We start from the raw sequence: 26,117 nt of genomic DNA, 5'->3' as shown, positions 1-26,117 counted from the left end.
ATCTTTTGCTACCATTTAATTTTAAGTACTAGCACTTGGGGCCACTTCCCAGCAACTCTGAAGTTTGTCAACTCATGCACACGTAACATTTACCGATTTGTTTTTTTCTTGTATTTTCTGTAATTCTAATAAGCAACCGGCAATCACGCGATAAGCAAACTAATATATTCATATTTTTATTCGTCAGCATTTACTTTAAAGTAATTCGTTGTTTTCAAGTTGTCACGTATTAAACAGACCACCTTTTTTTTTCCCTTCTTCTTCTTCTTCTTTTTTTTTTTTTAAAAAAAAAAAAAGTTTGCCACTAAACAGTTAATCTATTTGCTTGGCGGAAAGCGGCCGCCACCTCTATCATTCAGTCGTTTTCGTACCATAAACTTCCATTAAAAGGATTTTTTTTAAAAAAAATTTAATGTTAGGTTTATTATGTGATAAGCCAACTTGCGCCAATTTTTATTTTTATTTATTGATAATAATTGATCTTTAGTATCCTTGTGTATTATCGGAAGCAACACTAATACTATAATGTTGGCTTGTTGGCTTGTTGTAATTATCATCTTAGAATAACAATTATGTCTCTTACCATTATATCTATCGGTCTAAGTAAGTCAATCGAATAAAAAAAAAAATTGAAATATTTTTAATGATCAGGTTGATGTGTCATCAGACTAAGCAAGCGTCCGAAGGGTTCTGCATGTGCCATAATTTGCACCGACAGATTTAATTTCCCACGTGTCTATAATGATAAAAGTTAGTTACACTTGGACAAAATTCAGTTCAGGGATGCGTTGGTGATTTTCTTTTAAAAGTTCCACTTCTTTTGTGGGGGGTGGCGGAAGCAAAATTTTACTTAAATTGATTTACTAGGAAGTCGCCCAATATTATTCTGACTAAATCAAGCTTGAAAAATCAGTGATGTGGAATGTTCTATGCGACTCATGATAAAATAATTGATATATAACAAATTATTTATTTTAGAAGCACTTCGTCCGCATGATGTAAGAAACATTTCCACAACTACAAGCTAGTAGCTTCTCTTGACAGCAACTGAAAAATAAAAAAAAAACAATAATAATAATAAGACGAAGAAAAGTTGAAGACATCATAAGATAACTCAATCAATGGCGCATCTAATTTTCTCCTTCTGTTGACCTTTGAACCCTAAAAAATTGAGACACAGAAAGTTGATACCCGAGGCCCCAACTACACAGTAGATTGAAGTGTCACAATAAAAATTAGTCAAAGATAATTGAAAAGAAAATTGGAAAATGTTTGTTGTAAAATTATTTGTATTAGGTAAATGTTTGTTTAATGTTTATATTTTGAAAAATACTCCAAGAAGAGCAAGTCCAAGTTTGATCGACAACATAAATAAAGGGCCGAGGCCAATAAAAAGCTGAATTTTCACATGCCCGACCTTAATCGGGTCAAAAGCCCGAGCCTGACCAAATATATTTTTAATTTTTTTAATATTTAAAATTTACCTCCCCTAATATATTAAAATTAAATATAAAAATTACTCTAATCAACATCTCAACCATAAAATTATATAAATAACAAAAAAAAATGTATAAATTCAAATAAAGACACACAATTCAAATAAAACACACTTTTTTTTAAGTAGTCGGATTAGGTCGGTTAAGGCCCGAACCCTAACCAGAATTTTATTAGGCTTTTATTTTTAAGCTCGAGCCCGAATTTTGATCCTTAAATTCAGGTCAAATTCCAAAAAATTCAAATTGGGTCAATCGGTCTAAAATTTGGGTCGAACTTTTTTACCATTTCTACAATATGTTCTTTTTATTGAATGTATGACCTCATGCCCTTATTTTTATTTTTTTCCCCTCTACTTTAACAACATAACCCTTAAATGACGTATAATCATTTGCGATAATTTTGCTAATTATTTATAAAAACATTAGTTTATCAAATAAATAATCCTAAAAGCAAAATAGTAACAACAAATTTAAAATTTATTTGTATTTTACTTTTAAGGTTAAATTGTTAATTAATTATTCTTATAGATAAATTAATTAATATTTAAAAAAATTACGGTAAAGGTATTACTGTAAAAGAAAAGAAAAAAAAATAAAAGCATGAGTATTATATATTCAATAACAGGGTTTGTCTCAGAGCATTTTTTAAAATAGAATAATTAACTGAGCACCTAACCCAAAATATATGGTCTAAATAAGTATATATTCTTAATTTAATAGACAAGTTTTTAAAAGTTATGTTTTAAAGTGATAATTTCTCTTGGTGGCCAAGACTGCGTGCCGGAATTAAAAAAATTTTATATCATGATGCAAATGTGTTCCCTAACTTCTATTTCTTCAATCTACTTTTGTAAGATTTTTTTGCCTTGTTTTAGAGTTTTTCTCTTTTTGTATTCCTGACTATGGTTCTGCTTAGAGTAACGCTTACTTTGAATCCCTACTTTGGATGAGTTCATATGCTAAAATTTTGACATAAATGGTGTGAGAAGTATTATGACAATTATAGAGGTAAATGATAAATACAAATTGTTTTAGAAGCAAATTGGCATTAATTGCCTAGGTTTGTAATTGAGGTTGTAACCACTACTAAACAACAAAGAGATGGTGCAATTTTGGTGGCCAACCTTTCAACGCCATATATCTATTGATTGATTTTTTTTTTCTTTTCGCGATATTTATAATCATTGCTGTCATCACTATACGTAAAAAAATTATGTAGTGATTTGCTGTATCCATGCTTGATATGTTTGCCACTCTTTAATATCGTTTTCGTATCTTATTCATTAATTAGTTAAAATTAATTTAAGCATTCATATGAAAATTGTATTCTCGCCAACTGAGATGGAGATTTATTTTTCAATTTATCCTTCATATAATTCCTTAAAAATAACGACTAATAAAATAATTTAGGACATATATATTCCCTCCAAAGTCCAAATGAGGATGAGATATTGTAATGATTGAGCAAATTTCGTTTTCTTTCCAGGTTATGGAAGAGGTAAAATTTAACGTTTTGGGACTTCAAAAATAAGGAAAAAAAGATCGAGATTATTAAAAATTGTAATTTGCTTGAGAAACTAACAATTTACTTCCTAAAAAAATGTCTCGAAAAATTGGTAAATAATAAACAAACAAGCAGAAAATAAAGACAGAACAATATTTTAGAACAAGCAAGAGAAAGAGAAACCGTATGATGAATAAAAATGGAAAAGCCAGATCATGATGACAGAGAACCAATAAATTAAAGACCAAATTATAGCCTGTATTTACATTTCAGCCCCACCACACCAACACTCTATAAACAAACGTCTTTCGTTTCAAAACCCTTTGAAAATAAAAAATCAAAAGACTTTGAAAAGTTAGAAAACAGCCATAGCTTCACCCACCCCACCGCGCGGGGTCCTTGACGGACCTTCGCAGCATATGTCCCACCAGCAGAACCGCCGCCTTCAACGGCAAACGCCAGCAACAGCACAGCCAGCGTCGCAGGGGTTACGAAAGCAGCACTCGTGGTCACCTGATGTATACAGAGACGAGGCGTGGCTTAGACGTAAAGGAAACTTTAAAAACAAGAGGAGCAAGAGCGTGACAGACGAGGATGTTGATGAGCTCAAGGCTTGTATTGAGTTAGGGTTTGGGTTCGACTCCCCCGCTGGTCCTGATCAGGACGCCGCTGATCAACGCTTGTCTGATACTCTGCCTGCTTTGGAACTTTATTATGCCGTTAACAAGCATTACCTTTCCAAGTCAACGCCGCCATCTTTATCAACGGTCTCCGATTGTGATACGCTCTCTCCTCTTGGCAGTCCTCACACCATTTTCGGCACCGGTAATTAATTATCTTCGTTATTTCTCAACCATTTAAATTTCTTGTTGATTAATTAATTCACACGTCTTCATCCTGTAAGATTGCAATTAAATAGATGAAAATATGACTATCTGTGTTATTATTATGGATTCTATTATTGTTACTAATAATTATCTTAATTTGTTTTCTTTGCATGAAAACTGAAATCATACGTGTTTGATATGTTCGTGTGAAGGTGAGAATGATCCGCAGACGGTGAAGACGAGATTGAGGCAATGGGCACAGGTGGTGGCTTGCTCGGTGCGGCAGTTTTCTTCATCCTGATATCGATGATGATCGTGTTGTTATCTATGTGCCTTTTTGTTATGGGGTAAATTTTGAACCGAACCAGAGTTGTCAAAGTAACCGAACATCAGCATCAAGTACTTGTTTTGTTTGTTAGATTCGCTCCACCCGCCGACTATGTTAATTAGTTTCGTTTAATGTATATTTATGTTTGGTTAGAAATAATTAATTACCAAAACCCCATCACTAAAATGCAAACCGGTGCCGGATTTAATTGCCTTGGATCGAGTTGGAGTAAAAGAAAAAGTGAACCTTGGTTTTAAGTGGATCGATCTTTCAACCTAGGATGCATATTTGATTGATAGACAAGAGGTCAAAGGATATTTTTTCATGATGTGTTGATTGAATAGCCTGCACCGTGTTGAGGAAACAGAACGTGAAATTAAAGTTAGCTAGCTCTTTTCTTTTTCTTTTCTTTTTCTCTTAATAATAATAAGACTAACAACAATAATAATGGGAATCAATGGGGTTTAGTTGTTTGGCTTGATCGACACTGCTTGTTTCCTTTTGGTTTCAAGGGTTTTGTGTACTATCTGCTTTGCTGATCAGAGGAAAGGAAAATGAATAATGAAATTAAAGTTAAAATATTGATTGATGCCAGGCAGAATTAAAGCTTTTATAATTGCATGCTAAAAACTATCCTCTAATTATGTTCTATGATGACGGGTTGAATTAACCTTTATAAAAATGTTGTGTCGTTGCATGTGTATTGTCTACCCTCGATTCCTAGGAACATTATGCATCTCTTTTGAATATATGGCTTTCTTCCACTTATTTTGGATCCTCAACATATATCTTTTTACTACACAAAATAGGGTCCTTTTTTTTTAACCATATTAACATACATAGTGATTTTTTTTTTTTTAAAAAAAGTGAAGTGTGTGAATTTCAATCATTCCAACGTGTAAACTAACTGAAAAGAGTGTTTTTAATATTTTATTCATTCCAAAATGAAAACACCATTTGTGCATTTATCAATTTGAAATTAGAACATGCTAAAATGAGCATTAGAAAAAATTGTTTATTTGAAATATAGAAATTAGAATTAGAATGAGTTGTATTCTTATTACGAATTAATAAGATTTCCTTTATTAATTGTTGTCCTTAGTATTATTGGTATTTATAATAATAATAAGAAGAAGAAGAAGAAGAAGTGACAGTGAAGACGATCAGAGATGCATGGCAGAGGTGGCAATGAAATCACGATGGTGGTCGTGGCGACCAGATGCGTGACGGTGGCAAGCAAAATCCAATTGCGCAATGACGAATAGCATGTCACTATTGTTACTATTGCCAATCGGAAACCAGTTGTTGCTCCACAGATGACTACAAGAGTGCTGCCTCGCTATGAGTGGGTTTTGGTGGCAATGGTTTTAGTCGTTTAGGCAGGGATTTGATGAAACTTATTTTGATTTTTTCCAATTTATTTTTTATTTAATTGGGATAATTTGGTGATGATAAAAATTTAATGGAATAAAATAAGTAGTTTTCGAAATAAGAACTTGATTCACACCCTTATGAAATTAAGATTTTATTTCCTAATTCTAAAAATATACGGATTCCTAATACTTGATTCACATTCTCTTTTTTAATTTAGTTCATAAAACATCATCATCAATCATTTTGATTCCATATTCCAATTTCTCAATCTCACAAGTAAATGCATCATACATATCGAGGGAATCTTGACAGGACATCTCCTGGGAATTCAAATGCAGAAACTGATCATTTTGGATTCGATTTGGCCAAGAGCTTTTCGAGCAAAATCTCCCGGGGACCGAACAAAGTAGAGAGAGTATTGTTCCACTACTAGGCTCTGTCTGCATCAATACTAAAGACTAAAGCCCAGTGACGACAGGCAATAGTGCATGCAACTGGTCCCAAAAACTAATCATGCAGATGCGCACCACGATCAAATTAACTGAAAATACAATTCGGTCCACTGTGGGCCAAGACCCAAGGTCTATTTTGACCTAAGACACTTCGGCCTAGCTTGGCATTTAATAAGTTGGGTGCTTTTAAAGTTTTAGCATATTCAGTAAACGGATAGCAAAGTTAAGATCTAATGTTTATATTTAGAAAAAAAAAAAAAGTGCTTCACATATTAAATTTTTAAAAATTATTTTAAATAATGCGGTAGGGGGTGTGTCACGAAATAATAGTAAATAATATTTTATACACAGCTTAGTATCATAATGACATATATAGTAGAGTAGTTCTTTGTAGACTAAGGTGCTGTTTGTTTTTTTGTCTGAAGTCTGAATTTAACTTTTTTTTAGACATTTGTTTATTTTAGTTTGTTTGTTCTTTTAACTTATCACTTATTTTTAGATAATTTTATATGAATAGAAAAAATAAAAAAGTCTACTTTTATCTTAAGTCTGAAGTCTAAATAGAAAATTTTAATTTCAAATCTCAAAAATATCCTTAACAGTTCATTTATTTCCAATATTATGTATAAACCTAATATTTTTGTATTATTCTTGAAGTTATTTTTTTTAATTGCTTTAAATTTTTATTCACATGATAACATTAGCTAAACTGAAATATTGAACAAATCAAATTTTGTCCATTGTGATGAATCAAAAATAAAATAACAATGTTGACTTTATAATAAAATTTGATGTTATAATTACATCTTTTAATAAAAAAAATTAAATTAAGATCAACAATGATAGTTTTTTTTAATGCTACCAAACTAATTAACCTATGAAAATTATAAATTGTGAGGAGCAAATATATGCACCACCTAAAAAAGTATTTATGTCAAACAACTAGCTTTTAAAATTTTCTCTTCAGATGTTGAAAAGGAAAAAATAAACATGTCATTCAGAAAATTTCATTCAGACTTATTCAAACTTCAGATAAATTCAAATCTATTCAGATTTCAAATTTAAAAAAAAAAAAACACAACCTAAGTTGGACTTTAACTTGGCAAAACTTTAGGAGGAAAAAAAATAGTTCTATTTATAAAATTGTCACTCAAATATTGTTTTAATTTTTAAAAACACCCTCTGTCAGCATTTTCCCCAATTTCTTCTTTCCCATTTTATTTTATTTAAGAAATTTCCTATACTCTTTCCAACGAAGTTGTAAAGATAATTTTTTTTTCAATGTTGTGAAGCTTCCTAAGGCACAATTAATAGTGTCTAATTATATTTTGAGCACTTTAACTTTCTTGAAGATTTGTTTGTATTTGAGAAAAAAAAGATAGTTTACCCCAATGTACAAAACATTCCTTGTCTCGTCCCTGAACATACATGAGGTCAATGTGTTAGTTCTAATAGTAAAGGGCCTCCCTAAACTCACACTTGTTTTATTCAATTAATACTAAGAAGATTACTGGTTATCGCATTTTTTTTCAAAAGCTCCAATTTCATTACACCTTTCTATCATTTTTGAAGTTTCCATAAATTTTTTTATAATTGCAAAAAAAAGAAAACATAATTATATATGTATAATCATAGTATTAGAACATATATTGTTCATAATTCATAAGAAAAACGAAAAATCGTCAGCACTGAACACCCCCAAGGAAAAATGATAGTTACCCCACTATGATTTGTAAAAATAATTAGACTCCTATATTTCAAAGTAAATAAATAAATTCTCTAAGGCAATATTTTTTCTTAATCCCAACAATATTATTTTGTAAAAGTTTCTCTAAGATAATTTTTTTTTTTCATACTTAATACGTTTTAATTAAGTAATAGGAGTTTGCTACCTTACTGTTGTTGTAAGGTGCAACTCTCTTACAAACTTGACTGTGAATCTTACTTAGGTCCACAATAAATATTATTCACATGAGAAAACTACACCTGACAGCAGCTGTAAAGTAGCGCTCGTCATGTAATATTATTTGTGTAATTGTAATTGTTGAAAGTCGTCAAAAGATAAAAGAAAATGGAAAAAATAGTGTGCACTCTATATTGTAAACGTATATAAGAATATTCTCGTTAAAGGGTGAGAAAATTTTTTAAATGAAGTGTGGACACGACGAATGTAGAGCGGAGTCCAAGTAAAAGAAGTTAAAAGTGCAGAAAAAGAAAATGAATAAAGACGACAAAGTAAGGTGAAGGAAGAATCCAGAACGTGGACTCTGACCAGCCGGTTTGTTTAATTTGACAATGTAAGCCAAACTCATGCTTTGGTCTGCAAGAGATTAGATGGAAACACTTCTTCTTCGTAATTACGGGGTTAATTCTATCGCCCAAAGGACAAACAAGTGTCGATACCACCTAACCTTTTGAAATTTGATCAGAGAGAAAACTAACTACAAGGATTCATTCAAACACGAAACAGTAGTGAAATTACACTTTGGTAGCTGGCTACTGTCTGATTGATTACTACATTAACTAAATAATATATCGCCTCTTTGATCTTCCAACAAAACGACGAAGGAGTTGATGCCGTGGTCAGGACTTTAGAGGCTCTCCAAAGTTTCCATGAAACAGTTGCAACTTCCTTGAATCAGTACAGCGATCACGTAGTCAGCATTGTACGTACGTACCTTTTTTTTTTTTTTAATATTAGCAAACTAAATAGTCTAATTTGTATATATTATTATATTTATGTATGTAACAGCGAGGGAGAGGGAGACGCTTTGGCCCTTGGAACTACGTTTTCATGACAGTCAATATATATTACTAATACTGTCCGTTTATTAACAGCTTTACCTATCCATTCAATTATAGAAACGAGTTTGTGTATGCCCTTTAATTTGACCTAATAGGCACGGATCGGTTCAACTCCGTTTAGAATTAAATTTAGCTGATCTGTTTTTGGTTAATATATAAATCAAGCTGACTTGGTTGGGTTACCAATTCAGTTCCCTTTTTTTTTCCGTTAATTACTTTGTATAAATCAAACTGAATTGATTAATATATAAATCAAACCGTATTTTGTATTTTTCGATTTTTGATTTCTTTTGAATAAATCAATCGATTTTTACTACCTTTTAGAACACGTGATTCGGTTTTATTCTTTGGTAGACACTGATTTTTTCGACCACCCCTACCTAATCTTATCAAATCATCTCGGTTGTGGAAAATTAAGTGTTGTTCTTAGTTTGTAAGTATTGTCTAAGAAAAGTCTTTATTGGCATGTAATAACTTTTTTTTTTGAATTATATGACGCTAGTGTTTAGATTACAATTCATATTATATGAGAATATAACTTATATCTACAATCACATAATTACTGGAACTAGTAGTTTACAATAAATTTTATATAGCACTATCCAAATTTTAACCCTCTCTAATATTCGAGAAACGTCAACTCCATTTATATTTCGAAAAGAAGAAGATTGTCTTCACTTAAATTTGAGGAAGGAAGTTAAACATTTTGTGAGAGTTTGAACCACTAACCTCATAGCTAAGGCGTACGGTAATTTAGGAGAGAGAGAGAGCCCAAAACCACTCAACCTTAGAGTATCGTTCTACAAAGTTCAAACATGTAGTTCCATCAAAATGTCCCTTATTTGATGGGTTCTTCTTATAACCATACATATTTTATTTATTTATTTTTATTTTTTTGGGGGTTCATTAATCATTTTCCGTTCTATTAGTTCTGTGTGTGTGGTTGGAGGGAGGGGGAGATCAATAACTGAGAATGACTTCTTCGGAATTCAGATTATAATTTCTTCTTAACTGCATATGATATTAAAAAAAAAAAAACTGAGTCATTTCATTTTTATGTGCGCCGTCCACGTGTGCAAGCAATTTACGTGTAACGTGGTATTCGTGATGTTTTCAAAATGACGAATCCGACTCACCGTTAGTTTCAACCTACAACTTCTCATTTTTCAATTGCAGACAGCCATAATGTTCGCACACCTCCAACCAATACGATTATATAATGAATAATCATGAGAGCGATTGTTTGTTACCGTCATTAAAAATTATATACATTTTTTTTAATATTAATTTTGTTCAAACACGAACTCATGAATCAAAAGATCTCTACATCTAAGATGACAAGTAATCTGATTTTTCAAGTTGCAAAATTTCTCTAATCATCATCGTGGAGGACAAACAAGCATTCACCACATAATAATAAGGCTGGTGCTACGTTACGTTTAACGTAATGTACGCCACATACAGTAACAATTATGGGCCTCACCACGAGAACTGTGCTGTGTGTGGATGTACGTTACGTTAAATGTAACATAGCGGGATCCTAATAATAATACTAGTCCGTGTTACATTTTTCAAATTTAGATTGCAATAATTGTCTGGTCAAATTTCTTGGAACCCTAATAATTAATTAACTAGTCAATAGCCCACGTTTCAGCAGCATGTTAATTACCATGCACGGCCGCAGGGCCACCTTAATTACTTCAGTTTCAACAACTGCAGCCTAATAATAAAAGGCTAATTTGGACTGAAATTTGTTTCGGAAATGAATTTGTTTATTTAATCTGATTTGCTATAGCCTATAGGTACCTGAATTTCTCGTCGTCTGTATGGTCCAGTGGCAGTTGAAGTTTGAATTAATCAGACAGAATTAATTCCAAATAGTAAACGACAGGATCTTTAATTTGTCATTCTTTGTTCAATAATTTGACCAAGTGTTTGTCAGTGTATTAATTTGTTAGATAAAAGCAGTTTAAAAAAAAAATAAACATTGTTAGATAAAAGAAAAAAAATCCAAACAGGAGAAGATAAAAGAAATAAAGTCAGGAGTCTCTCTGAGAGAGAGAGAGAGACGTGGAGGAGGGATAAAAGAATTTTTTTTTTTTAAAAAAAAGAGGGGATAAAAAAGTCAATGTTGACGGGGGATTTAATTCCAACAAATCGTGGTATCATTATAAACGAACCGAACACGATTGATATATGAGAAGTGAGAAGAAGCATCGTACAGTTTACGTTACCAACATATACATAATATGCATGTAATGGGTGTTGTTGTATCAAAGTTGGAATATCAAATTCAAAGCCAGCTTGCAACGTTAATGAATCACAGTCAATGAATACACTGCCAATTGCCAAAACTATAAATAGGATAACACAGATGCATACCAACTGTCATGCCCTTGCATTCCTTTTCCTGCATTGTAGGAGCACTAATACTTCTAAACACTTGCATTACAATTTACACAAAACCATCCTAAACTGGTTCACAAAGAACTTGATTATCTACTTGATTATTCGGATTCGAATCTTAAAAGATATATATAGAGGAACTAAAAATAAATTTAAACTTTTCACTCCCCTATCTTTACCCCAAAACAAAAAATAAATAATAATGTATATAAAGAATATTAGTTTGTCAATATATTTTTAAAAAAAAAGAGAGAGAGAGAAAATCAATCTTGCCGATATCTTAAAAACAAGAGGAAATTTTGTGTAAGATTGCTCTATCATCTTAGCATGAATCTATTAGTGGGTTTTAATGGGAGACCATCAGTGGATCCTACTAAGATAGTAATTTTTTTTTTAAATTTGAATAAATCTGAATTTTCCTGAAGTCTAAAAAATTTTATAAATGAAAATCAAAATAACATGTTTGTTTTTCTTTTTTTAATATCTAAGTATAAATAGTTTCTTGTTTATTTTTATAATAAAAATATATTAAACTTAGTTATACATAAATATCCTTATAAATAAAAATAAAAAAAATTAAATTTTATAATTTAAGAAATATGTTATTTTATAGAGATATTTTTTAAATATAATATTTACTTCTCATTCACACATTTTTTTTCTTTACTATAAAAGTTAAAAGAATTTATTTATTTTTTCTATTCATTAGTAAATATGTAAAAATTAGGTAGAAGCAATAAAAATCAAACAAGCAGATTTTTGAAGTGGAATATTTCACCACACGCAATCTCCCACAAATTTTCTCCCTAGGAACAGTGATCAAGTCAATCGCCTCTTGTCCGTGAAAAAACTAGTAATGTCAGTCAGCTTTGGTCAGACTCCGTAAAATTTTACAATTTCTTTCAAGTAAAAACCGACCGGCATGCCCATCACTATCTTTTGGAAAATTTTCAGGAAGAAGGGATATTGGTTTGAAAGATTGCTTGCCACTGCAGATCACATGGAAGCAACGGTCTATGGCCTATTGCATTTGCAGTGCTTCGGCAGAATCCAATCTGCTGTGACTATTCTCTCAAGAATCAACGTCAGCTTGACAAAATCATTAAAAAAATTAATTACAAAGTGCGACTGTGCGAGCAGAAGATGCAATGTTTGGCCCTCATATAGCAATCTGAGATGGGTGGTCTCCACCAGTGCACATAAAATTTCAATATACGTGGCATCTGTAGCTGCTAATTAATTTGGCCAGTATGATTATACATAAGAAAGTGACCTAAATTAAATATCCCATCAATTGCTCTTGGCCAAGTTCATACATCATAAATTCTGAAAAAAAGGCTGCAGGCAAAGAGGATGGATATAGGCACGTTTGAGTTTGAGCTAATAAGTGGCAAGGATACGATGGGACCGGATTTTGATTCTCATTACAAAGGTCATAATTTGGGATTTAGATTCTTAGTTGTTGTGTGAGTTATGTTAAATATATATATAAAAAAAAAAAAAAACAATTTTTCAAACGAAAGAAGAGTGAATGCTTTAAAGAATAGGCACAATAGTTGCAGCAATACGTTAATTTCTCTACGATTTCACAAACAAACAATTATCAAATGAAAATCGAGAACGAAATTCAATTGTAATTGTGAGAGAAAAATGGCAAGTAATAATTAAAGACGGAAGTTTTGATTTTATTAATCTGTTAAAAAGTTCAATCAAAGATATAGATCATGTATCCAAACTTTGTTGATACGATCAATTACCAAAAGCGAATCAAATATATATTATTAAGTTAACAAAAAAAACTCTAGATAAGGAAAATGATAAAATCTTAGCTTAATTACTTAAATTGAAATGATCAGTAATTGCTGTAGAGAAAATACTCGTTATTAATTTTTTTTTCTTATATATATATATATATACGCGCAAAAGTAATCATGTAACAAAATTATATATGTCAAAAGAATAACACTTCGATCACAAATTATAAAAATGTTGAAAAATCTTTAAAAAAAAGTTATATGTGATGTAATGTTAGAGTCAATGCATAACATAATTAATTTGAAATAAAAACTTTGTATCATGATTGATAAGACAATAAAATTATATAGACATCTCATGCCTACTCAATCAGTACAGCGTTAAGAAAAAAAAAATCTCCCAAAAACAAATAACTATTAATCACGCATCAGTCAACATATTAATTTATGTTCTAACTTGACATGCGCATTATTAGTGGTGGGTGGTGGATCAATTACATTAAAAATCCAACATCAAATTCGCCCCCGAGTCAATTGAAAGAACTAACTCGTGACAGCATACGGAATAAACTCTTAGTCCTTGAAAACCAAAATGCACGGCATAAATTCATTTACTTTCCAACTAAATGCACGGTAAAACTATTTGACTACTGCATTATTAATTCATATTTCATGATAAATATGATACGTGTATGCGTCATGTCATGTCATGAGACCCGGGGGGCCTAAAAACGAAAGATAAACAGATTGCACTCAACAGCACGATGAATGAAAAATAAACACTGCCACTGAGTTCTTGGGACTGCTGGTCTAGAGTTTCAAAATAGCTCAACTAATGTCTTTCCTATTTAATTATATAAATATTTATAGAATTAATATCTCTGTAAATATTAATGAAAGTAGATTTTGAAGATGATTTTTAATAGATTCTAGGTTGAATGTATTACGGTGTTGGAAAAAAAATGATTATATATATAGGGAGAAATGTTCTAATATGAAATTTTAAAGTGCGAAAATGTTCAGGAAAACGCATAAACCGTGCGATTTAAGCTCTTTAAATTTTAAGCCTTTAAAACATAATTAATTTGAAATTATGTTTTAAAGTGCGGGAAAGTCCATGAAAACTTTAAAACTGCACGGCTTTAAAGGCTTATAATTTTAAATCTTTAAAATCATGCGGTTTTAAAATTTTGCAGTACTTTCCCACACTTTAAAATTCCGGACTTGAACATTTCTAATATATGTGTGTGTGTGTGTGTGTGTGTGTGTGTGTGTGTGTAGAGAGTAATAATAGGAGTTTCAAATTTTATTCCAAATAATGTGTCATACATTAAGTAGTCGATAATTTCTTATGAGATACAAGTGAATCAATTGTATTATCCCACCAATCAATAAATAAATGGCACATTATTTATGATAATTTGTTGAAATAAAAAATTTATAATGTGTGGCACTATTCACATATTTAATAAACTTCATACAGTAAATCCTTTATAATTTAGTAATTAATAAATTAATACTCTCTATTATATAATAATTTTTTGCGTTCCCGACTTGGGCCAATTTCGATAAATTAATAAAATAATACTTTTCTTGTACATTATAAATACAGCCTCTATGGTTAGATTCATATCATAAATCAGTAATTTGTTAAAATTAAAAATATAATTGTTCCAATATTTTATTAAAAGAAAATTTGACTTTATTTTTACTTATTTTTAAAAATTTAAATATAGTTAGATCTCATATTTTATTTTGCCTCTTATTTTTAGAAGTTCATGGGTTGAATTTTAAAATTGCAAGAATTTTATTTTTTTTGTTAATTTAATTTATACTTAGTTGATTAATTCATTTTTAATTAATTAGAATGGTAAAATACAACAAATTTTTAGTTGACTAAAATATATTTGCAATGAGCTGTATGTACAATTATATACTCTATAAATTAATAAATTAATATACAGTCCCGACACTACACTATTTAGTCCATAGGATATTGTAACCAATTTGAAAATAATCCTGTAACAATAATTAATAGGGGATGAAATGAAGCAATGGATTAGGAAAAAAAAAAAAACAGCAGGGAAGTGTTAGGTGGGAAAAGGAAAGGGGATTAGCCAATGTCGCGTCCTTATAATCGGCTTCTAAATTCATCTATCTCTCATCTTTGTCCCCATAATAATAATAATAATAGTAACATGGGCGAAATCCACGCGTCCAAAGTTCAAATTTCTTTTAGAAACGTATTAGAAGCTTCGTTCAAGAAAAGACCAAGCAGAACTGCCCACCATTTTTTCCATTATTAATAAAGAAAGAAAAATCCCATTTCCCACCTCTTTCTTCCCCTCCCCCCTCTCTCTCACTTATCCCCCTAGCTAAGCTTTGAAACCCCCCAAAAGAAGACCAATATAAAAGTGGGAGTGGGAAAGGTGTTCCATTCTCTCTTTTATTTAATTTTTGTTTGATCGTTTATTAATTTATTTTGTTGCGTTTCTCAAAATTTCTAGAACCCGCGTCACTTTCCTTTCCAATCTCTCTTTATAAGAGACCCGTGCAAGAATTAACAAAGAGAACGTTTCGAATATTTTTCAGAGAAGTTATGGTCTTTGCTCATCTAGCCGAAGGACTGGTTAGATTGGCGATTGCTCATGGAAGCACATAGGAGCAAACGTAGTGGCAATATTTTTCTTTCTGGGTTTTATTGCTGGGGCTGGGAATTCTTGACTGCCCTCTTGCTCTTTAGTTGCTCCGTCTAGACCCCAAAAATATATTCATCTCACAAATTAAAGTAGTAGGTGTTAGAGGGTTTCGATATTTTCATTCAAGTGTAATTATTTTTGTTTTTCTCAAAAAGGGTAGTGATTTTGGGGGGTTGGTGAGGGGCAAATCGGGAAAGAATGGCGCAGAGGTCGGTTCCGGCGCCGTTCCTGATGAAGACGTACCAGTTGGTGGATGATCCGAGCACTGATGATGTGATATCGTGGAATGAAAGTGGCGCCACTTTTATTGTCTGGAAAACTGCTGATTTTGCCAAGGATCTGCTGCCTAATTACTTCAAGCACAACAATTTTTCAAGCTTTGTCCGCCAACTCAATACTTATGTAAGCTTAGCCACACCTACCTTTCTCCTCTACTTTCTTTTCTTTTCGATTGTTTTTTTTTGTAGTATTATACGTTTAATTAATTATTTAATTACTTAAAAAAAACTTTTGGATGAAAATATAAAGGCTTGAACATGCTTAATTTGATTTTATTTTTCAACTCAACAATATATGTTGTCCAATTTATAATTTTCTTTTTTATTGTTTCCTAGGAATAGATACTCTATAAAAATATATATATATATATATATATATATATATATATATATATATATATTACTATCTAAATTCTGAACCTGATCTGGAAAGCTCTGAATGATTGAAATTTTTTTTTAACAAATTTTTTTTTTTTAAAAAAAAAAGGGAAAGAAAGCCACGACGTTCACCCCTGTGAATTGTGATTCGCCAGTCGATGATACTAGAACGGTCCAGTATTGCGTTGGCGTGATGGAAATTGTCGTGATTCACAAATCACAGTTCACAGGTTTAGATTGGTTAGCGTGCAGCGGTTATACTTTATGCTTCTCTCATCTCCCGGCTGTACGTCACTGTTGCATAGGTTATTAAAAATGAAATTTATACGTACGTATACGTATATACGGAAGGTTGTAATTTATCTCGTTTAAGTCTGGCCAAATTAAAATACTGTTGACTTTAGAATGCTCATATAAAATAAGATTATTTATCTAAAATATTAAGTATATAATTATGTTGGTTCTGGTTCATGAAGGTGGATTTTAGGTGATTAAGTTTTGGTACAGATTGAAATGGCATATGTTTCTAATTCAATGTATGTGAGCGCGCGCGCACACATACCCCGGTTATTTCAATCCGATAGTAGTAACTGGCTGCCTCAGAAGTATTTATAATATTGTAATCAGATAGCTGATTTTTAACGCTCTAAAATGGTGAAAATATAATTTTTTTTTAGTGTATTAAACTATCAGATGTTCGAAGACTATATTGGGTCTGTATTAATTCAGATTCGAGTCGGGTAGGACACTAGGTGATAAAACTCTTTTAATAAGTATTTGACTCAACTGCATTATCAAGTTTCGAATCGAAGATCTTGATTAAAATAGAACAATCCCAAAATGGTGACAAGATAATTTAGCTTACACTTTCCCAGCAGGAAGCTCGAAAACCGCATTAGTTGAGTAATTGGTAGTATAAATTGTCCTATGAGGTATAAAGTTGATATGGAGGGGTTGAATAGGTTTAGGCTTGTGTGTGAGAACTCTGGAGCATGTTTTCTCCCTCCTGTGAGATTTACTAGTTTGGATTTTATATTTGTATTTTACTAATTCTTGTTATATTAGTATTAAAAAAATTGTTATATTAAAAAGAAAGAAATTCAGAAAATTTGCCTGATATTATTTTATAGTTTAGAAAGTAATAAGTTTAGGTAACAACATATATCTACCATTAATGTAAACGCCTGAGCGTTGAATCCAATTGCACAATTTTAGACCTTTATTTTATTTATTTATTATTGTTGTTGTTGTTATTTAGAAAGCAATAAGTTTAGAGCATCTCTTCAATGTAGAAACTAGTAAGAAAGGCGGCAGAGCACTCCAACGTAACAAATTAACAATTGCCTTTTTGACGATGCACGACTGCTAAATAAAATACGTGCTTCTAGAAGTTCTCTGGTTATGGCGATTTATCGTCTGAATTGGACCCATTTAGTGCAAAAGATAGTAGCATTGGCACATACGCGAGTGACGAGTCTTTAATTCCTCTGTGTGGACCGATTAAATTAATCGTCAAATCCTCGGAGAGTAACAGTTTTGATGATGCTTTGCAGGGATTTCGGAAAATCGTGGCCGACAAATGGGAATTCGCCAACGAGAACTTCCGTCGAGGACACAGAGAATTCTTGACGGAAATCCGTCGCCGCAAGACAGCAACAGGGCAATCGGCTCAGACGGCGGGGAAAACGAAAGCGACATCGCCATCGAATTCAGGGGAGGACATGGGGTCCACGTCCACGTCATCTCCGGAATCGAAGAACCAGGGATCGGTTGAGACCGCAAAGTTCGCGGACTTATCGGACGAGAATGCGAAATTGAGAAGAGACAACGAGACACTGAGTTCCGAACTGGCGCAGGCGAAGAAACAGTGCGACGAGTTAATTACGTTTCTGACCGAGTACGTCAAGGTGGGGCCCGACCAGATCAATCGCATCATGGGGCAAGGAAGCTGTGGGTCCATCCTCGATGGGTTGGTCGGCGATACTGATGATGACGAAAAAAAAGAAAGTAGCGGTGGAGATTTGAAGCTGTTTGGGGTCTGGTTGAAAGGGGAACGGAAGAAGCGCGCCCGCGAGGAAACTGTCGTATGTGGTGGGTCTCATGAGATGAAGAAAGTTGAGTTTTGCGCGCCGTATATCAAAAGCAGCAAAGTCTGCAACTGACAGCCGCGCACACAAATCTCTGTCTTGAATAGTTGAATGTGTGATGGGATTATAGGATATAGCCATGGTTCATGGTTTGTTCTTGTATAATTTGTATGATGGATGTTGATGGTCTTTTAGTTTTAATTATTTTGTATAATGTAGCAGGGGTGGAGATCAAAGGCAAATGGATCTCGAAACCCAGGCACTACTAGGTACAGGTCAATAATATGAGTGTATGGTCATATCTTGAGTATATGTATCTCCCTATCTGCCCCCCTTTTTTTGAAAAAAAGAAAAGAAAAGGAAACTCCAAACTTTACGGGTAATTATAGGCATCAGGTTCAACGTTGGTTTCCAAAATCCAAACATTATTGAAATAATGTAAACGATGAGTTGAAAAAGAAAGTAAAGATACAGCGCACTTCACGGGCATGTTATTGATCTAGGACAATTTATCATTCTAGCTACTACTTAATCGTAATCAACCTTACCATTTGCTAACTTATTTAAGTCGTCCCTATTTGTTATTTCCCGGGAAGTGACAAGTTTCTTCTTTGTGGTCTTTTATCACCTTGAATCTCAAACTATTGTTTTGTAGTTGATTCCTATCGTTTTTTTTTTTCTTTTATTAGGAAGAAAAATAGAAAGAAAAGGAAAAATGATTTTTTTTCCTTAAATTTCAATTAAACTCAGTGGAAAAAGTTTTTTTTTCTCCATTTTTTTATGGTAGATTTTAAAGTAATACTTTATGTAAGAATAACTTCTATAGGGTTATAAAAAATTTTGATCTTAAATTAGGCTAGTTACAAATAAGAATAAATTCTATGTGTGTAATAAGTTATAATGTTTGTAGATTTCATTATAAAAAACTTTGCATTATAAAGAACTTGCCTTTACTTAGTAATAATTATCTATATATAACAAAAAAGTATATGTTATATTACATTAAAGGTTTAAGATGAGGTAAAATATTCTCTAACGACTTATATAATGTATGATATTTATAGAATTTATATTAAGAGAAAGATATTTTTTTTTAAAATGTAAACATTTAGACTTTTAAAATGGCTTGTGCATATTTCTGATACTGCACATATGCAGATACTAGCTTTTTTAAAAAATTATGTAATTTTCTTTTGTTGATATTTATAAATTGAATCTGATATTAATTATTTATTAATGTTGTGCATAGTTTATATTACTTGTACTAAGAATATTTAAGTTAAAAAAATATTTTTTTGTAATTATATCATTATAATATTAAGATTACTTAGTTCCAATATTATGATCATAGAAAGGTTTTATCGGTAAAAAGAATTCTTAATGAAACTTTCACGGCGCAGCAGAATTTTACTGCAAAGGCCTGGAGCTTAGATAACGCAAAACGCGCGTTTGGAGTTTGCTCTTTAGTTATAAAGAAGCAAGTGGCCAAGTAGTGATTTGACGAAGTGATTAAGAACGAATGGCTGTGAACCACTTATGCCAGTGGCAGTATTTACGCTTCCAGCTCTCTCATCCATCGGCTCCGGCTTGCAGATATTTATCTCCTTCGAGATCAAAGTCCTCAACGTCGTCAACCGCCAAAGTCAATTGTTCTGCCGCACCATCGTCATCTCCGATGGACTCGCACAACGAAGGCCGTAAGAAGTTCATGGAATTCCCCTACGCTTCAGGCCCTGTTAGGCAGCTGATGGTTGATCTCGTATCAACGGTGGAGAATACCCTCGATTCGCAGCTACTCCCTTGCACTCTGCCACCAGATGTACAGTATTACGAGAACCAAAATGGCACTGCTCAAGCTTCTCTTCAAATCAGATCCGGGCTCAAGTCCTCACTGGTAGTTCTTTCTTTTACATAATTGGCGTTTGTTTAATTGCGAGTTGCAACTTCAGTGAATTTGTCTCATAACTTGAGAAATTTGGTTAGATAGCGTAAAATTAACCTGAAACTAGGCGCCTCTCTTAAACATTGGAACTGAATGCATTTATGTCTGAAATAGATTTTCTTTTCTTAGCCTAGGATTGCACTACTCTGCTTAGTTGCCTAAGCATAAGAAACAAATGATTCAAAATTTACTAGGCACTAGTGTGACATTCAAGTTCGAGGCGTATATGGTCTTCAATAATTTGATGATAATGGATGCGTGTCAGATTGATTTCATACTGGGAAGTTGGGTACACAGTGAGCTACCAACAGGAGCAGCATTGAACATAACAAGCCTTTCAGCATATCTAAACTCTTCCACTGATGCACCAAACTTGCTAATTGAGCTCATCCAGAGTAGCCCTTCTTCTCTAGTCCTCATCCTTGACTTGTCTCCTCGAAAGGATCTTGTCCTCCATCCCGACTATCTTCAAACTTTCTATGAAAGCACACGGTTGGATGAATATAGGCAAATGCTTGAGAAAGTACCTGAAGTTAGACCCTACTTCTCGTCTTCCCTTTACTTAAGATGTGTCATCTCTCCTTCAGCAATTATGGTCCGTGTAGATACTGAAACTGAAACTGGGGCAGGTGAATCAACACGTTTGGACTATATTATAACAAATCATGTGCATCCTGTTGCTAAGCAAGTTATTGGAATCTGGCTAAATCAGTGTGCTTGTGGAGGGAGACATGTAGGGGAGTCAGACAAGGCTTATCTGGAAAAGAGGGATGGGTTGATTAAGAACAAAACTATTGAGATTGATCTCGGCTCAAGCTTTCCGAGATTGTTTGGACCGCAGGTAGCAAGCCGGGTATTAGGCGAGATACAGAAGGTTTTTACTGCCTGAGGTTGGTATTTGAATTTGAGGTTGGGAATGTACAAAGAATTGGAGTTGATTGACCTTAATTTTAGTGTGTGTATGAACATCATTGTCCCCCTTTTTATGCACAAGTTCTTTGATTTCTTCCTGTAATTGATATGGTACTTAAATTACTTTCTAATCTTATTCGAATTAGTTAAAATTTCGTGCATGTATGGTGCTTCTAATCTTGTAAAGCATGAAGAAAGGAACTTACAACAATCTCAATTAGGAATGGAACTGATTCCCTTGAACATCTTGTTGAACCATTGGTAGATTAATTAAGTCGCTAGAATGGGTGTGATTGATGCACTGAAGAATATGAAATTTCTTTCTGCATGATTCTACTCTCATCTCATCATAATTGTTTGATCACTCTGCTGAGCCTTAAAGCCCTATAGCCTGTAGGGTGGTACAAACGAGGGGTGAAAGAATAAAATGTCCTTTTGATTGAAAAAGCAGTTGTATTAGCTTTATCTTAATATATGAGGTGGGAGAACCGGAATCCATGCGATCATGCAGCGCCGTTACAATTGTTTTGGCAACTCGGACCTTCGGCTGCGTGGTGAATTAATGCTCTTAGCGAAGGTGAGAGCCTGGTAGTCTCGCAGATTTGCAGGAAGAAGTAGATATAATTCTTCGCCTTTTAGTAGGCTTAGATTTTCAAATTACGGGATTAAGGTTAGACAATTGTAAGTTAAAAGTTACTGCACTAAAATATTTGGTAAACACTACTTATTGTAATTTAAAAGTTAAGTTGTTTTAATTTTACACTTGTATAAAAAATTTTATACCTTTATTAATGTTTTTAAAATTATTATTTAAAAATTATATTTACTACATACTGTTAACTTTTATTTTATAGTTACAATTTTTTTTCCACAACAGCGGTAACTTTAAGATACAACACCTCAATACCAAATAAGACTAAGTCCAATGAACCTATGGACTACACTATAAATTATAAACTTATATTGTTAATATTTGTAGATGGTAATCCATTAAAAAAAAATTACTTTGGTAGGAAGAAGGAAAATTCTATAATGTTGTGATTTAAATTACAATATCAATACTAAAATGAATATAAATTTTTTAAATAACACATAAGACTAGTAAATTAAAAGTGAAATAAGTAGATTAAGAGTGGTAAATTGATGTTTTAAAATTGAAAAAAAAATAAACACTTATAAAAATAACATAAAACTTGTAAATAAATACTTGACTTTAATTAAACAAAAAATAGTATATGAATTTAATTTAATTAAGCGAAGAAAAAAATCACTCATCAATTGAAAAAAATTATTCAGAAAACATCTGGAATAAAATTTATTGAATTAGTTTAACTATAAATTCTAAAAAAAAATTCATTTTCTATCATAATATTTGTTTATGACATAGGTTAATTAAGTAAATTTTTTTTTAATGTGGATCAAGCTAAAAAAAATATTAATAAAATATTCTTATGTTACTAGATATATATGATGTATCAATAAAATTGAATTAAAATTTCAATTTTGTACATATTCTATATAGTTTCAAATTTTACTTCTTATTTATACTTAACGATCATTTGAAATTGCTGTCGAGGAGATTTAAAAAGACGTAAAATCACTTTATCTTATAATCAACTTTAAAAAATTAATATCGTGATTTCAATCACGGCGTGTAGAAGTAAGAATGTGAGCTGTGGTACAGTAATGACTATATATTTAAATGTGACTTTGCCGTTTTCAAATTCACCAAAAGGTTCAGTAACAAGCTTGAGTCCCTAGAGACAGAGACTTGAACGAAAATTGAGCCCACTTTATTCGCCTCCTCCCGTGAATTTGGTGGCGGTTTGATCTTTAATCAAGATGATTGGATTCTGGATAACAATGAGTAACACAAAACATTATAGTGGAATTATCGTTAAGGATTAACACGGTGTTTTACGTTTAACATCGTCCAATAAAACTTAAAATTACAGTTGCATACAAGTTGTGAAACATATCGTTAAGAATTATTTGGCATTGTTTTTGACAAGTTGTTTTACGTTTCTCAATAATAAAAAAAAAATAGTAAAATTTGTTTGGCAGCACATTAAAAGAGTTGTGTTTTCATTTTACTTAATGAAAAAACTGAACCAACCCATTTTTCAATGTCGAAGGAAGAATAAATCATGTTTTCGGACGATTAATGTTTAGGTGGGCCCACGTCTGAAGAAAAGTCAAACCAGAACTTTTCTTCTTTGTTTTTTTATTGAGTTGTCAAATCTAATGATCCGTTACGTGTACGAAACAAATCATTATTTACGCCATTTATTCGATTAAGTTTTTTATTTTATTTTTTATTATAAAATAATAGAATTTTCAAATAAACCAACGTACGTATTTTTACTTCTCTTGTTTTCAGATATTGATATCAAAGGAATTATCAAACATATTTTCAAACTCACCGAAAATTAATAGAATCTAATCTATAATACAAATACAAAAACATTAACTATCACGATTGTATAATGATATTTTTGAATATTCCTTCCCACTGAAAGCTCTGTGCGAAAGGGGAAGTCAAAAGTGTTACCCGTTGTTCTCTATGGCTATGAGTTCGCCACTTTGGGTAGCCCAACCTTTTCTTTCTCGTCCATCGTCAAATATATCAAGATCAATTACTTACAAACGTTGCAGGTCTTCGGCAAGTAACTTTTTCTCACAATCAGACATGGAGCAGCCGCTGATGAAGGGGCAGAAGCCGATGGAATTCCCTCACCTGACGGCGGCGCACAAAGATCTGATGGTTAGCTTAATCTCGGCCTTGGAGACTAGGCTTGACTCTCATCTTCTTGCTTCTTCGGCAGTCCCTCCTGATGTTGAGTTTTATCAGAATGACCAAGGCACTTCTCAGGGTTCTCTTCATATCAGACGTGGCCTTCCTTCCTCTCATGTACTCGCTTCCTCTCCCTCTCGTGTCCACATTCAAATTCACTGTTGCTTATTCATATTTATATTATTGGACATTTTAATCTCGTTAAATCTGGATATATATATATATATATATAGGGCACTGTTCCAATCCGGGAACCCAGGATTGGAACAGCCTCCGGGAATGATTTGCTGCACGTGGCGGAGCGTACCATGTGCAGTCAATATTGGCCTTTGGATGTCCCGAATTTTGTTACAGTAAGTATATATATATATATATATATATATATATATATATATATATATATATATATATATATATATATATATATATAATTATTTTTAAGTGCGGACGCTTGTTTCACATTATTAAATCGTACGGTTTAAAAAGATTAGTTTTTAAATGAACTATAAAATCGTAGGATTTAAGAGAATTAAAAACTAACTCTTTTAAATTCTATAATTTTAAAGTATATTCGCATTAAAATAAAATGAAGACGATATATATATAATTCTATTGCAACCACCCTTTTTTTTTTTATTCATGCTGATATACTTTAAAACTGCGGGGTTTAAGAGAGTGAGTTTTTAACACTTTAGAACTGCACGGTTTTATAGTTCATTCAATATATATAAAATCATTTTTAAGTGCGGACGTCTGCATTTTTTTAAACATGAACACATTTTTAAACCGAAAAGGTTAGTTATTGAATGAACTATAAAATTATATAATTTTAAAGTGTGTCCGCATAAAAAAAAAAAATAAAGGCATCCCTCTAGAGAATAACTATATATATATATATATATATATATAATGGTTTTTGGAATTTGAATGATTAATAACCACCATGGAGTCAATTATCAATCTTAATGTTAATTGGGATACTGCTGGTCGCTTTTCTCAGCATGCTTATAGTAGCTAGCTACATCTTTCCAAAAATTATGTAAACATCCTCCTCTTTTATGAACAATATACTAGGAAGTGGTACTAGTGTACTACTCTAAATAATTGACTACCTATATTGTTTCCAAAAATTCTATCAAAATCCTCCTCTTTCATGAACAATTTAAATGGGTTAATATTATGAGAGCCCACTTGTTTTCAAGTGACGCTTGCTGGATATTATATTACACTTTGTATAATAAATGCTTGTGGGAATGGGAATCTTTTTTCTTTTTTTTTTTTAACTTTTGCTTTTGGCATGGTAACAGATTGATTTCGTATTAGCAAGTTGGCTTCACTTGAAGGTACCAACGGGAAGTGCCATGAACATAACCAATCTTCAAGCTTACCTAAAATCATCAACCGATGTACCACATTTTCAATTCGAGCTTGTCCAATGCAGCCCCACATATTTCATTCTCTTCCTAGATGTAACTCCTAGAAAAGACCTTGTTCTATACCCAAATTACCTCAAAACATTTTACGAAGAAGCTCAGCTTGAAACATTGAGACAGAGACTTGAGCAAGTCCCAGAAACCAAACCCTACTTGAGTTCCTCTCTTTACTTTCGTGGTGTGGTCTCCCCAACTGGGATTTTGGTCAGCATAAAATGTGAGGAAGTTGGTGGAACGGACCGCTGTGAAGAGATTATACGTGAACATGTGAGCCCTATAGCTCATGATGTGATGGTGATTTGGTTGGAGAAGTATTTTTCTGGAGCAACTGTTGGGGTAACTGAGAGAGCTGAATTGGAGAAGAGAGATCTTTTGGTTAAGACCAGAGCCATAGAGATGGACCTGAGTTCCAGTCTGCCCTTGCAGTTTGGACAAGAAGTGGCAAATCGAGTTTTGGATGTTATTAAAGGTGTTTTCGGTGCGTAGGGTAGAAAAATGGGGAGCTCCAGATTGCGAGAGGAATTATAGAATATATTAAGGTGGTGTTTGGTTGGGAAGACAGAATAGAGGAGAGGAAAGTAATTTAAATTCTCTTTTTATTTTTATTGTTTGGTTGGACAAAATATATAAAAATTTAATTTTCATTAA

General features: G+C 32.4%; 4 protein-coding genes across 5 annotated transcripts; all 4 read left to right on the top strand.

Annotated features, from left to right (window-relative positions):
* The first annotated feature begins 3,325 nt into the window (after positions 1-3,325).
* LOC18036728 lies at positions 3,326-4,247 on the top strand. The gene is made up of 2 exons (XM_006425833.2): positions 3,326-3,825; positions 4,040-4,247. The coding sequence occupies exons 1-2, from the start codon at positions 3,420-3,422 to the stop codon at positions 4,126-4,128; spliced, it is 495 nt and encodes a 164-aa protein (XP_006425896.1). The 5' UTR covers positions 3,326-3,419; the 3' UTR covers positions 4,129-4,247.
* Positions 4,248-15,160: 10,913 nt separating this feature from the next.
* Positions 15,161-18,687, top strand: LOC18036727 (heat shock factor protein HSF24). 2 transcript variants are annotated; one of them, XM_006425832.2, is made up of 3 exons: positions 15,161-16,047; positions 16,411-16,587; positions 17,855-18,687. In XM_006425832.2, the coding sequence occupies exons 1-3, from the start codon at positions 15,844-15,846 to the stop codon at positions 18,461-18,463; spliced, it is 990 nt and encodes a 329-aa protein (XP_006425895.1). In that variant the 5' UTR covers positions 15,161-15,843; the 3' UTR covers positions 18,464-18,687. The 2 variants fall into 2 exon arrangements, with proteins under 2 accessions (XP_006425895.1, XP_006425894.1); XM_006425831.2 differs by lacking the exon at positions 16,411-16,587 and having other exon boundaries at positions 15,172-16,047.
* A 1,179-nt stretch (positions 18,688-19,866) lies between these two features.
* On the top strand, positions 19,867-21,477 carry LOC18036721 (red chlorophyll catabolite reductase, chloroplastic). Its single transcript, XM_006425830.2, has 2 exons — positions 19,867-20,282; positions 20,596-21,477. Exons 1-2 carry the CDS (start codon positions 19,908-19,910, stop codon positions 21,217-21,219), a joined length of 999 nt encoding a protein of 332 aa, XP_006425893.1. The 5' UTR covers positions 19,867-19,907; the 3' UTR covers positions 21,220-21,477.
* A 2,247-nt stretch (positions 21,478-23,724) lies between these two features.
* On the top strand, positions 23,725-26,023 carry LOC18036720 (red chlorophyll catabolite reductase). The gene is made up of 2 exons (XM_006425829.2): positions 23,725-24,153; positions 25,344-26,023. The coding sequence occupies exons 1-2, from the start codon at positions 23,806-23,808 to the stop codon at positions 25,953-25,955; spliced, it is 960 nt and encodes a 319-aa protein (XP_006425892.2). The 5' UTR covers positions 23,725-23,805; the 3' UTR covers positions 25,956-26,023.
* Positions 26,024-26,117: the final 94 nt, after the last annotated feature.

Source organism: Citrus clementina, unplaced genomic scaffold, assembly GCF_000493195.1.
Source record: "Citrus clementina cultivar Clemenules unplaced genomic scaffold, Citrus_clementina_v1.0 scaffold_7, whole genome shotgun sequence".
NCBI classification, from domain to species: Eukaryota; Viridiplantae; Streptophyta; class Magnoliopsida; order Sapindales; family Rutaceae; genus Citrus; species Citrus x clementina.
This window is presented reverse-complemented; position numbering and strand designations above follow the sequence as displayed.